The sequence below is a fragment of the Astyanax mexicanus genome, chromosome 4 (assembly GCF_023375975.1).
Source record: "Astyanax mexicanus isolate ESR-SI-001 chromosome 4, AstMex3_surface, whole genome shotgun sequence".
Taxonomy (NCBI): domain Eukaryota; kingdom Metazoa; phylum Chordata; class Actinopteri; order Characiformes; family Acestrorhamphidae; genus Astyanax; species Astyanax mexicanus.
Genome location: NC_064411.1, coordinates 26,486,070 through 26,497,832, shown reverse-complemented (window position 1 = coordinate 26,497,832; position 11,763 = coordinate 26,486,070). Strand labels below are relative to the sequence as shown.

Sequence of the window (11,763 nt, the reverse complement as noted above, 5' to 3'; positions counted from 1 at the left end):
TGTTTGTTTGCTCACTTGTTCTCTACCCTTGTTACGTACCACAATCAGCTCCTCTGCGTCACGGTCATCCATCTCTTGCCATTCTCGAAGATCCTGAGACACGTATCCGAAGCCTCCTACATGCAGCTGCTCCCTCCCCCCTTAAAGCACTATTATCTCCCCCATCATTTTATAATCTGCTGCTTTTCTTTTTTTTTTTTTTTTTTTTTTTTGGGAGAGAATGCAGTTATTGGTGGAATCGCTCCTCCTGTGTCTTTTTTAAGACTTGATTGTATGGTTCCTGTTTTGAGTCTTCAGGACCCTACTCATTTTTTTTTTTTTTTTTTTTTTTTTTTTTTTTTTTTGCTGGTAACTAAAGGATTAAAGGGAGAGGACTGCAGTGAAATCTCTGTATGCATCATTATCATTCCACTTTGTATGAAAGACTAGAAAACTCGAACAAGGATTTTTTTAAAAGTATATATTGTTTCCTGTAAGAATTCTCCAGAGCCACCAGACGACGTGGTGCCTTCCTTTGGGAACTGCGCGAGCTCTCTTCCGTGAAGAGGACGGTACTTCACAAGGCTACGCTGAGTTGTTGTTTTGTATGTACCACGATCTGAATGCCCATTCCAAGGCATAATCAATCCTTGAGGTTTATTTCATTGTCTTTTTTTTATTATTTGTTTGTTTTTGTTTGTATTTTATTTTCGTTGTTGATGTTCCCCCTCCCTCCCTTGTCCCACATGAATGAATTGACTTTTTTGAAAAGAAAAAAAATTGACCACATATGAAGAAAAAATGTTCAATAAAGCCAGGGCATTAAGTGTTTGACCAGCACAAACCTAGTCTCTTTCTCTTTCTGTTTTGAAGTTTGCTTAACTGTGTGTTTACACTAAACAGGGTTGGGTTTACACAAAACACTTGTCTCAAGGTCTTTGTCTTTTAAGGCACAGTTAAAAAATGTACATTTATTCAGGTTAAATCATCACAATCTAATCTACTCAAAGAAATAAAGGGAGAGCTTAAATCGTCACACATCAGATCTTGGTTAAAAGATTAAAATTGAAGATTCTACTATTTTTTTTTTCAGACTATAAATGCACTTAAAATCCTTAAATTAACCCAAAAATTGACAGTGTGCCTTGTGTATAAATTCTTCAAGTCAGGTAATAGGGAGCTAAAGTACAGTTATAAGGGTGAGTTTTCATTAAAGTTTCTCCAGCACTGAGACTGGGCGCAACAGCATTAGCTTTAGCCACGAACTGCACTCCTAGACAAAATATTGAAACTCCTAAGCTTACTGTAAATAAATGGAAGCGCTTTACTTGCCCAAATAAACAGTTTTCAGGAAAGAAATGTGTAGACTGACATCCAGCACTCGTTTTACTTTACCTTCTAATGGGGAAGTTTCCCAATTCTTTTAAACATGGCGACACCCTTCCTTATTTTGATGTAGACATCCTTACTAGTGTTGCTTAATGTGTCTTATCCAGTGCACCTTATGTATAAAAATGTATAAAATTAGACCAGAAAATAGACGTTCATTGATTTCTGTTCAGTTGAGAGCAAAATAACAGTCAGTGGAATCCAAAACTCACGGAAGGATGCACTTAAATTGCTGCTTACAAATTATAATTGAGCATAGAAATCCTCAATAAGGCTCATTACATTTTTGTGGATTTCATCATGGCTTCTTAAATTGTTACTGGGTAGTGTATAGTGTTGGGTCTCCACATGCCTGTATGCACTCCCAGCAACATCTGGGGCCAGTTGTTCAAAAAATGTAATCCGGATCAAAATTATCCAGATTTGGTAATCACATTTTTTGCTATCCAGGATCAGGTGATCTGTCTTACTTTTAAGCCAGTTTTTCAAAGCAATTTTGGATTGGATCAACCTGATCCAGAAACACAGTTTTCAGGATTACCTAATCCGGATTACCAGCTATGTAAAAAACAGATAGAAGAACCAACAGGGGTTGATGACTCCTTTTCTTGCAGTAACAAGATACTGCTTATTGCAAAACAATACGAGCAATTGAGCGTTCTGCAGAGACGCTTTGCATGACTTAACTATTTGCGAGTCGAACCACAGGGAGCATGCAACATAACACTTGCATGTATTGTCCTGCACAACGTTGCTACCAGACGCAATGTCCCTCTCTGTGATGTTCATGATGCACCTGAGCCTGTTGAAGAACCAGAACAAACTCTGGTGTTCTTTTCAATTGTTCGAAATTATTTTTGACAGCTTCATATCTGATGAATGTTTCCTTGACATTAATATACAGTGATGAATGACAGTGACGTAGATGAAAAAATGAATATATTATTTTTGTTTGTTATTGAAATCTTTTGGGGGGTTTATTTAATGGGGTCAAGATTGTTTTTATTTTTACTTTACTACAGTAAAAGGCTTAATTGGTAGCCTATGTCTACTTTATCACTGTAACGGCTAAACAGGTCAAGTGCAAAATAGAAATAAAAGTATATACACTAAATTGTACAAATACATTTTTTTTTTACTTTAAAACTTTGATTTTAAAGTTTTACCACATTTACTTCCTGAAATCCCCCTTGAAATCCTACCCCTTGTTGGGATCAGGGTAATCCTGTTTTTTTGGATCAAAGTTATCCAAATCCTACTGAAAAGTTTTGAACAACAGAAACTGAAGGTTTGATCCATTTACAAACTAGGATTGGATTACGTGATCTGATCCGATTTCAGATTGCTTCTTTCCCTTTTGAACAACCCGTTTTCCAGATTTGATCCAATCCGATAACCAAAATCCGATCAGATTACCTTTGAACAACTGGCCCCTGAGCATACTCCTGGTGAGCAGCTGCAGATCATGTCCTCCCAGACCTGGTTCAGAGCATCAGTGAGCTCTGGACAGCTGGACAGTTTGTGGTGCAACTTGGACCAGAGGATCTCTATTGGATTCAGGCATGTGGAACGTGAGGGCAATGGTCAGTGGTATGGATGACTTCAATGTTCTGAAACTGTATCCTCACTGACATTGCCCTGCACCAGGAGACACCCAGGGCTAAGGTGGACAGTGGCTCTGAGGGGTTTATCTCAGTACCTAACAGCATTGATAGTGCTGTAATCCATCACATCACAAGAACCTGCACCTTTCATAGTGACATAAGCCCTGTACTTAAGAGTACAAATACCTCAGTTAGAAAACAGTAAAAGCTAATGTATGTATGTAAGCAGAAGTACAAAAGTACAAGTACAAATCCTAAGTGTTCTAAAGGTAAAAGTTCTGTATTTTCCACACTATAAGGTGCACTTTAAATCCTTTAATTTTACCAAAAATTGTTAGTGCGCCTTATAATGTGGTCCTCCTTATGTATGAATTCTATCAGTCAGGTATTAAGGAGCAGTAAAACCACTTCACTGAAGTACAGCGTTACACAGGAGTTTCAGTTTGGTTCTCCAGCACAGAGGCTGGAGCAGTATTAGCATTAGCTGCTAACCGTGCTAAGCGCTAGCTCTTTTGCTGTTCATAGGTGAGTATATCAGACTGTTGTCTGCGTGTTTACTGTGTTACCTCTTAAAATGCACCTTATAATTCGGTGCGCCTTATAGTCCGTAATATATGATACGAGTATTATTTTTAAAAAAAAGAGCTTCAGTCACAAGTCCAAACCCATTTATTTGTCTGTCCAAGTCAGTGAAGTAGTTGGAAAGCTCCACAGTGTCAGAGTATTGGGGTGGAAAAGAGTGGCCTGAACCAGGAGGACGTCAATATTGTGAGGTGTTATCTTGTGAGCGAGGTTTATTGAACCCTGGTCAGCATCCTCATGACAAGGCAATGTGAATCATGGGAGTTGAACTGATAGTGGGTGTAGATGGATGGAAAGTTACATTTCTGCAGTTGTGAATAATAAGTACATGGTAATGATTGTGACCGGTGGCATCTGGCTAAAGTTGTCCAAGTGACTGGTGGTAAAAATCACACCCACATTCAGTGCAGGAGAATCCACATACATATCCCACAGGTTAGTGCAGGACTATTTTAGCTTCCATAGGCTATGACAAAAGTCACGGGACCTGAAACTAGTATCTGCCCAGTGACCTTTGGCATGTCAGTGTATCTTTCTGTAGATCAAACTGATATAAAAACGCAACCTGTTAATTCAGTGAACAAAAATGTTTTAAAGGAGGTAGGTAAAGTAGAAGGTAGGCTCCTTTCTTCAGCTTTCATCAGTTAGTGAACTAAACTATGTCCTACACACAGTAGTGTCAGGCCAGGACTGATTTAAAACAGTCTGGGCCCCTGAGCAAAGAGTTCAAGGAGTCATGGTAAACAACCTTCTAGGAGCCTTTGTGATCAGGGGCCCTTTAATGGTATGCCCTGCTCTTCTCTAGGGCCTTCTGGTAGGGGCTCTCATAACCAGGGCCCTCTAAAAATATGAGCAGTGCCACAAAGCCTCATCCATTTTCATAAGGGGCCCAAAAGCATGGCTAGCCCCGCCCCCCAAGAGACCCTGGGGTTAAAGTCCCTAATAGTCAGAGGATCCATAAGATGGAGGGCCCTTGGAAATAAAAATATATTGTATCATAAATGTTAATAGGCATCGCAAAATGTTTTGAGCCAGACCTCAAGGGCCCCTGGGCACTGGCCCCACTGGCTCAGTCATTAATCCGATCATGGTGTCAGGTACCCCTGTTAAAGGTCCAGGCAGTGCGGAAGGTCCTGTGCTTGTCCGACTGCCTCAGGCAGAACTCCCTGCGAGGTGGCCACCATCCTCACACTGTTGCAGAGGTGGAACCGCCGCTCGTACTCCAGCAGCTGCCTCCAAAAGCCGGCATTGGGCCGGATGAACGGCCGGACCTCCAGCACCCGCTGGTACGCCTGCAGCAGCGAGAGTCCTTCGTTCTTTATGAGGAAGGCCATGACGAGCGCCGGAGACCTGCTCCTGCCCGCGGCACAGCACACCAGCGTGCTTCCACTGCGGTTCTGCTGGATTCTCTCGGCCACGCTGTCGAAGTGCTGAGCGAGGGGGGCGTGCGGCTCGTCACGGATGGGAAGACGCAGGAGGTCTATTCCTGCAGACTCCGGAAACGGCAGCTCGTCTGCAGCGAGGACCAGCAGAGTGACCTTCCTGCGGGCGAGAGCGGCCGGGTTCACAGCCTCCACACCGCTCAGGAACAGCGACGGTGTGATCTGAGAGATCGCCATTCAGTCTGGAAGCAGAAAATTTCAACATTTCAAAAAGTTACTATCTATAAATGTCGCACTAAAGTATTTATTTTGTCGTAGCATACACTAGTAACTAGAAAAGTCCTGATCTGATCCAGTCGCCCGAGCCCGAGGCGGATCCAGGCATATTTAAATGGATTCGAATGTGGCAATTTGAAGCCAGATCCTTTGTTTTTACCACTGTGTTTAAAACAGTGACTTCTGGTGTCCTTTTGGTGCCATTAACAGACATTATTCACAGTCTGTAGCAGTGAGGAGAGTTCTCAGAAGGACAGCACAGGACTCAGGCTCAGTACTATGGATGCAGACATAGCGAAACTGCTGGGTACCACTTAAACAATGTGGCCAGTCTGCATAGAGATGCATTCAAGCCTCGATCATCTGTTCATTGTTTAATGTTATAAAGGTGCACTCTATGTGTGTCAGCAGTAGATAGAACCACTCTTTAGAGTCTGAAGTCTGAACTGTGGAAGCATTTTGAACTGAAATATATACACAGGTGCCGAGAGTTTTTAGTGAACTGGGAAAATCTACAGGAAACTCTGAAGCTCAGCTCACTGGGATCAACTGAACCATTTTAAACTTTTTATTTCTTTTCACATTCTTTTTATTTAATTTTTTTATTGCTCTTACTTTTTACTTCTTAGTTAGTTATTATTTATGTTACCATTTATCACTTTTATAATTTTAAATATTTACTAATATTATTTTTTAATTGTTTAAATTATTGACTTTTATGTGATCATATATAATAACAGATTTCAGGAAAAAGGAATTTAAAATATTAGATAAGAAATTAGAAATAGGGAAAAAATATATATTATTCGTCTATATTAAATGTATTTATTTAAAGTGTGTTTTTTATGTTTCCCCCTATTTCTCCTTTCTTATCTAATGTTTTCAATTCCTTTTATAATGTAAACACTTGGCTGCATTTTAAATGAGGACACAGTCTACTACAGTCTTTAATTATTATAGAACTACAAAATGTTCGCATACGATCATCAAAAAACTCAACAACAAATAAAACCACCACCAGCACTCCATCCTTATAGCAAGATTATTATAAATTTAAAAACTGAATTCTATTATTCAACATTGAAATCAGGGGAGAGCGCGGACGCAGTCCCCCACTACCACAAATTCTGCAGTCGAGATTCCCACATTTGGGGAATTCGCAGGGGTCAGCACAGCCTCTGTGCAATGGCTGAGCCTCGCCCTGGGTGAACCACCTACATGATCATGGTGTCTCCCCTGCCAGGTAAGTATGAGTTCAGAACAGGCCGAGGAGAGGAGCCGCCGCCGGCTCTACTCTTCACTGAGAGGGTAAGTGTTGACAGTCATCACACAAAAACGTAGAAACATCTATAATCACGCGTTACAAACACTCAGCTGATAAAATATCAACTAAATAACGCAGAAATGTGTTTTCGTACCTAAAACACGCACGGTCCGCGACTCCCGTCATGCTTTGCGAGGGAACCTGGGCGCACAACGTCACGACGTCGGTGTAAACGCGGGATACGCGAAAGGGGGTCTCCCTCAGTCAGAGAACAGTGTTTTAATTACACTGTTATTATTAAACACGCTTTATAAACACCTTATACAAACGCTATATACTCTTTATAAACACTGATTTACTACAGATACAGAAAACCGCGTCTCTCTCTCGCCTTTTTTCTCCCTCAGCAGATTCGACACGGTCTCAGAACAGCGGTGTCAGAGCTACGCCCCGCAGCGGCCGCTGCTGGAAACGCAGAGCCGGGCTGAAGAGGCTGTGAAGCTCTAATTCTTAAATTATAAGTTATTTCATTTTACAAAAAAATAGATTAGTACAACAATCAGAAAAATTAAATAGGAGCGAACATAAATTATTTGCGGTGTCTGACACACAAAATTAAGATTTGACCCCCACCCCCAAAAAGAGGTAGAAACAATGGTTTGGGTGGTATTTTATATCTCATATTTATTATATTATATTTACTTTATATTTCATTTTATTATATATATATATTTTAAATGCCACAATATTTGTATTTCAATTTTTTTTCAAATCCCAATTTCTCGTTCGAACACAATATTTAATATAACAGTACCCATACCTGGGAGAATCTAGTAATACGATTTTAAACACCTATTAATCACAGAATATTGTCGTGATTAATCTGATTATTATTTTTTTTATTAATCACTAATATGTATACAGCTCTGGAAAAAAATAATAGGAGAGTACTTAAAACGATGATGAGTTTCTTTGATTTTACCCAATTGAAAAACTCTGGAATAAAATCAAGAGGAAGATGGACGATCACAAGCCATCAAACCAAACTGAACTGCTTGAATTCTTGCACCAGGAGTGCAGGCATAAAGTTATCCAAAAGCAGTGTGTAAGACTGCTGGAGGAGAACATGCTAAGATGCATGAAAACCAGGGTTATTCCACCAAATATTGATTTCGGATCTTTTAAAACTTTATGAATATGAACTTGTTTTCTTTGCATTATTTGAGGTCTTTTAAGCTCTGCATAGTTTTCGTTATTTCGGCAGTTTCTAATTTTCTGCAAATTAATGCTCTACGTGACAATATTTTGATTTGGAATTTGGGAGAAATGTCCGACGTTTATAGAACAGAACAACAATGTTCGTTTTACTCAAACACACACCTATGAATTGCAAAACCAGATTAACAGATTCAGAAACTGAAGAGATCTCTTAATATTTGCCAGAACTGTGTATACAGTTAAATATATATATATCTGTCTTTAACCGATAGAGGGGGGTGCACCGTTCCCGGAGGTACTGCAATACCGGGTCGATGCGTGGAGTGGACGGAGCAAGCCCCTATTCCATCTCCCTGTTCCAAAAATCAATTTAATATATGGTCCCCGGGTAGGGGACGTATCAGATATTAAACTGATAAGAACAGATACTACACTTGATCTTAGCCAAAAGGCCGAGAAGCGATACCCACAATGGTTCAGGACCAGGGGAGTCATTCCCCACATTACTGAACACGAGAACCGAAATATCTGCTGTTTATCCACCGCGGTCACCCACCGCCACACGGCACCGCTGATATACCCGCCCGTTCTCACCAGGAAAATACTGCACGGTCAACGGGTCCTCGCGCCGACACGCACACGATGGAGCATATGTTAATGAGCTCACTGACTGTCCAATCAGAAACGAGGATTCACATTTTTGAGTTTATAAATGTTTAAACGCTTACATTTTTAAATGTAGGTTTAAATACGATTAAAGACCCCTTAATACCGCCAAATAACCCCCAACACCCCACATATCCAGTCACACTAAAGCAGAACCGCTTCAAGAGACCGGTTTATAATTCAACTCAGCGGCCAGATGTGGAACTGCAGGGAAAATACAGAGACCCGCCGGGGTGTTCCGTCGAGTTATGTTACCCGTCGATACGTGCTTTCTAAAGGCACTGCGCATGCGCTGACCTACAGTTATTCATTATTTGTCGTGTTTATATTATAATAAATATATTTTTCTGTTTTCTTTTTTTGCATTAAACAACATGGACTCCCTGTCATTGCCACAAGTGTAAATCAAAATTAATAATAATAAATACAATAATTATTATAAAAAAAAATACAAAAGTAATTTGTAATGACCTCTCACGGCCACAACTATATGAACTGTACAATGATACAGTGATTTATGCTCTCCAAAGACTTACATAGACATCTACTGAGAACATGCTCTAATATGGTGCTTCTTTTGCATTTTTAAAGTTAAATGTACTACTAGGGTAGCACGGTTTGACAAGGTAGCATAACTCGACAGAACACCGGTTCCTCACTCAAAAAGAAACGAGCACTAAAACAACAACGAGCTATTTCTGAACATCGAGTTTACGTTGTTTTAAAACTGATTCAACATGACTCCATTAAACATGTAAATCTAGCGTATTCTATTCTTTATATTTTGCAGTGTTCCTGCAGTAAAGACATTTCTTTTAAAATTAAAGTTAGAAAAAATATTACAATAATAATATTATTTGTGGGAGCACCTTAAATGCATTAATGTCATTAATGTCAGAGCCCCAACCACTCAAAACATTTAAATTAATGTTAATTCAATGTCAGAATTTTATAACTATTACGCAATGTTATAAAATTCAGACATTGAATCAACATTCATTTAAATGTTCTGAATGGTTGGGGCTCTGATACACTGACACTGTTACACAATGTTAAATAAAGGTTATTTGATTAGTATTGGATTGGTAAATTAAGGGTGCTGATTGGTAAAATCGGGGAACAGATAATTAAACTGAGAGTATTTATTAATTTGAGAGAACAGATTGTCAACTTCAGAGAACAACTTACTTAGATTCCAGATAGCAAAGGGACATTGATTTAACAGACTAAACATCTCTGTGCTATCTGTGGCTGTTATTTATTAAATTAAGGGAATGGGTTGTTAAAATAAGTGAACGATTTACTAAAGTGATGGAATGATTTACTAAATTCAGAGAACAGATTATTAATGAAGGGGAATAAATTGAGGAAACAACTTAAACAGATTGAACAACTTACTAAACAAAGGAAACATCTTTCTAAATAAAGAGAAAAACTTACTAAAGTAAGAAAACTACTAAACAGAATGAAGAAGAGGCAAGGAGGTCTATTCCTGCAGACTCAGGAAACGGCAGCTTGTCTGCAGCGAGGACCAGCAGAGTGACCTTCCTGCGGGCGAGAGCGGCCGGGTTCACAGCCTCCACACCGCTCAGGAACAGCGACGGTGTGATCTGAGAGATCGCCATTCATTCTGGAAGCAGAAAATTTCAACATTTCAAAAAGTTACTATCTATAAATGTCGCACTAAAGTATTTATTTTGTCGTAGCATACACTAGTAACTAGAAAAGTCCTGATCTGATCCAGTCGCCCGAGCCCGAGGCGGATCCAGGCATATTTAAATGGATTCGAACGTGGCAATTTGAAGCCAAATCCTTTGTTTTTACCACTGTGTTTAAAACAGTGACTTCTGGTGTCCTTTCGGTGCCATTAACAGACATTATTCACAGTCTGTAGCAGTGAGGAGAGTTCTCAGAAGGACAGCACAGGACTCAGGCTCAGTACTATGGATGCAGACATAGCGAAACTGCTGGGTACCACTTACATTACATTACATTACATTACATAGTCACGTACAATGTAAAATAAGTTTAAAGGTAAAACATCTTTGGATAGGGATAAAAGGAGGACAAAGGGGAATAATAGGATACAGGAGTGAAGGAGAGGAAGAAGGAAATGAGGTTAGAAGTAGTTAGTGTGTTAGAGGTGTTAAGAGAGTAAGTGCTCTTTGAAGAGCTCTGTCTTCAGGAGTTTCTTAAAGATAGCGAGAGATTCTCCTGATCTGGTAGTGGAGGGTAGTTTGTTCCACCATTGGGGAACTCTGTATGAGAACAGTCTGGATTGCTTTGTGTGAATGTTTGGCAAAGCGAGGAGACGTTCACTGGAGGAGCGCAGCGGCCGGGAGGTAGCATAAGCCTTCAGGAGCGAGTGCAGGTAGGAAGGAGCCTGTTCTGACATCACCTTGTAGGCGATTGTAAGAGTTTTGAATTTGATGCGAGCATCAACTGGTAGCCAGTGGAGCTCAATGAGCAGCGGGGTGACATGTGCCCGTTTTGGCTGGTTGAAGACCAGACGTGCTGCTGCGTTCTGGATCATCTGGAGTGGTTTTACTACACAGGCCGGGAGGCCAGTTAGCAGGGCATTGCAGTAGTCGAGGCGTGAGATGACGACCGCTTGCACCAGGAGTTGGGTGGCCTGTTGCGTCAGGAACGGTCTAATTTTTCGGATGTTATAGAGCGCAAAGCGGCAGGACCGAGCAACTGAGGCCACATGGTGCGTGAAGGAGAGTTGGTCATCAACCATAACACCCAGGTTCCTAGCAACCTTTGTCGGTGAGAGAGAGAGAGAGTCGATACTTATAGAGAATTTGTGTTGAAAAGATGGTTTTGCTGGTATAACCAGAAGTTCAGTCTTTGAGAGATTTAATTGAAGGTGATGCTCCCTCATCCATGAGGATATGTCAGAGAGACACTGCGAAATCCGTGCAGAGATTGTGTGGTAGTGTGGGTGGTGTGGTCAGGAGGTACCGCTGTCGAATAGCGACGTAAAGGCAAAGGAGGCGCTTTGGGCAGTTGTAAACTGTTCAGTTGACTTACGTTTATTGACAAAAAAAACAAAAAGAATACAATACACTATATACACTTATTTTTAGGAGTAGGCAGAGATAAGTGGATAATGCTACCACTAGTTAAGACTTAAGGGTAAGAACGCTAACCCAGTCCTTAATAGAGTTCTTAAGCTTTTTAGCTCCAGCAAACATGTCCGTCTCAGAGAACTCAATCTACCTCTCCTCCCGTAATGCTCACCCTATACCCCTTAAATACCCCCCGGGCTAAACCAAAAGAGTACATGGGTGAAACAGCTACCAACAATTACACATATAACAAATATACACATAACCGGTTATCTTCACTCATACGACATACTAGGACTTATAGGACAGGTAAGTATAATACACACATATAC

At 40.4% G+C, this 11,763-nt stretch overlaps 1 protein-coding gene and 2 non-coding genes across 3 annotated transcripts; all 3 read right to left on the bottom strand.

Moving 5' to 3' along the window:
* Positions 1–3,626: 3,626 nt before the first annotated feature.
* LOC103027398 (dual specificity protein phosphatase 14-like) lies at positions 3,627–5,174 on the bottom strand. Its single transcript, XM_022678587.2, has one exon. It carries the CDS (start codon positions 5,171–5,173, stop codon positions 4,661–4,663), a length of 513 nt encoding a protein of 170 aa, XP_022534308.2. The 5' UTR covers position 5,174; the 3' UTR covers positions 3,627–4,660.
* A 1,125-nt stretch (positions 5,175–6,299) lies between these two features.
* On the bottom strand, positions 6,300–6,463 carry LOC125802076 (U1 spliceosomal RNA). Its single transcript, XR_007439039.1, has one exon. It is a non-coding gene; the product is annotated as a U1 spliceosomal RNA (small nuclear RNA).
* A 1,504-nt stretch (positions 6,464–7,967) lies between these two features.
* On the bottom strand, positions 7,968–8,158 carry LOC125802077 (U2 spliceosomal RNA). The gene has a single exon (XR_007439040.1). It is a non-coding gene; the product is annotated as a U2 spliceosomal RNA (small nuclear RNA).
* Positions 8,159–11,763: the final 3,605 nt, after the last annotated feature.

What these genes read in the sequence shown, in the direction of transcription:
- LOC103027398 (XM_022678587.2), bottom strand. Translation starts at nt 5,173, where the DNA reads ATGGCGATCTCTCAGATCACACCGTCGCTGTTCCTGAGCGGTGTGGAG.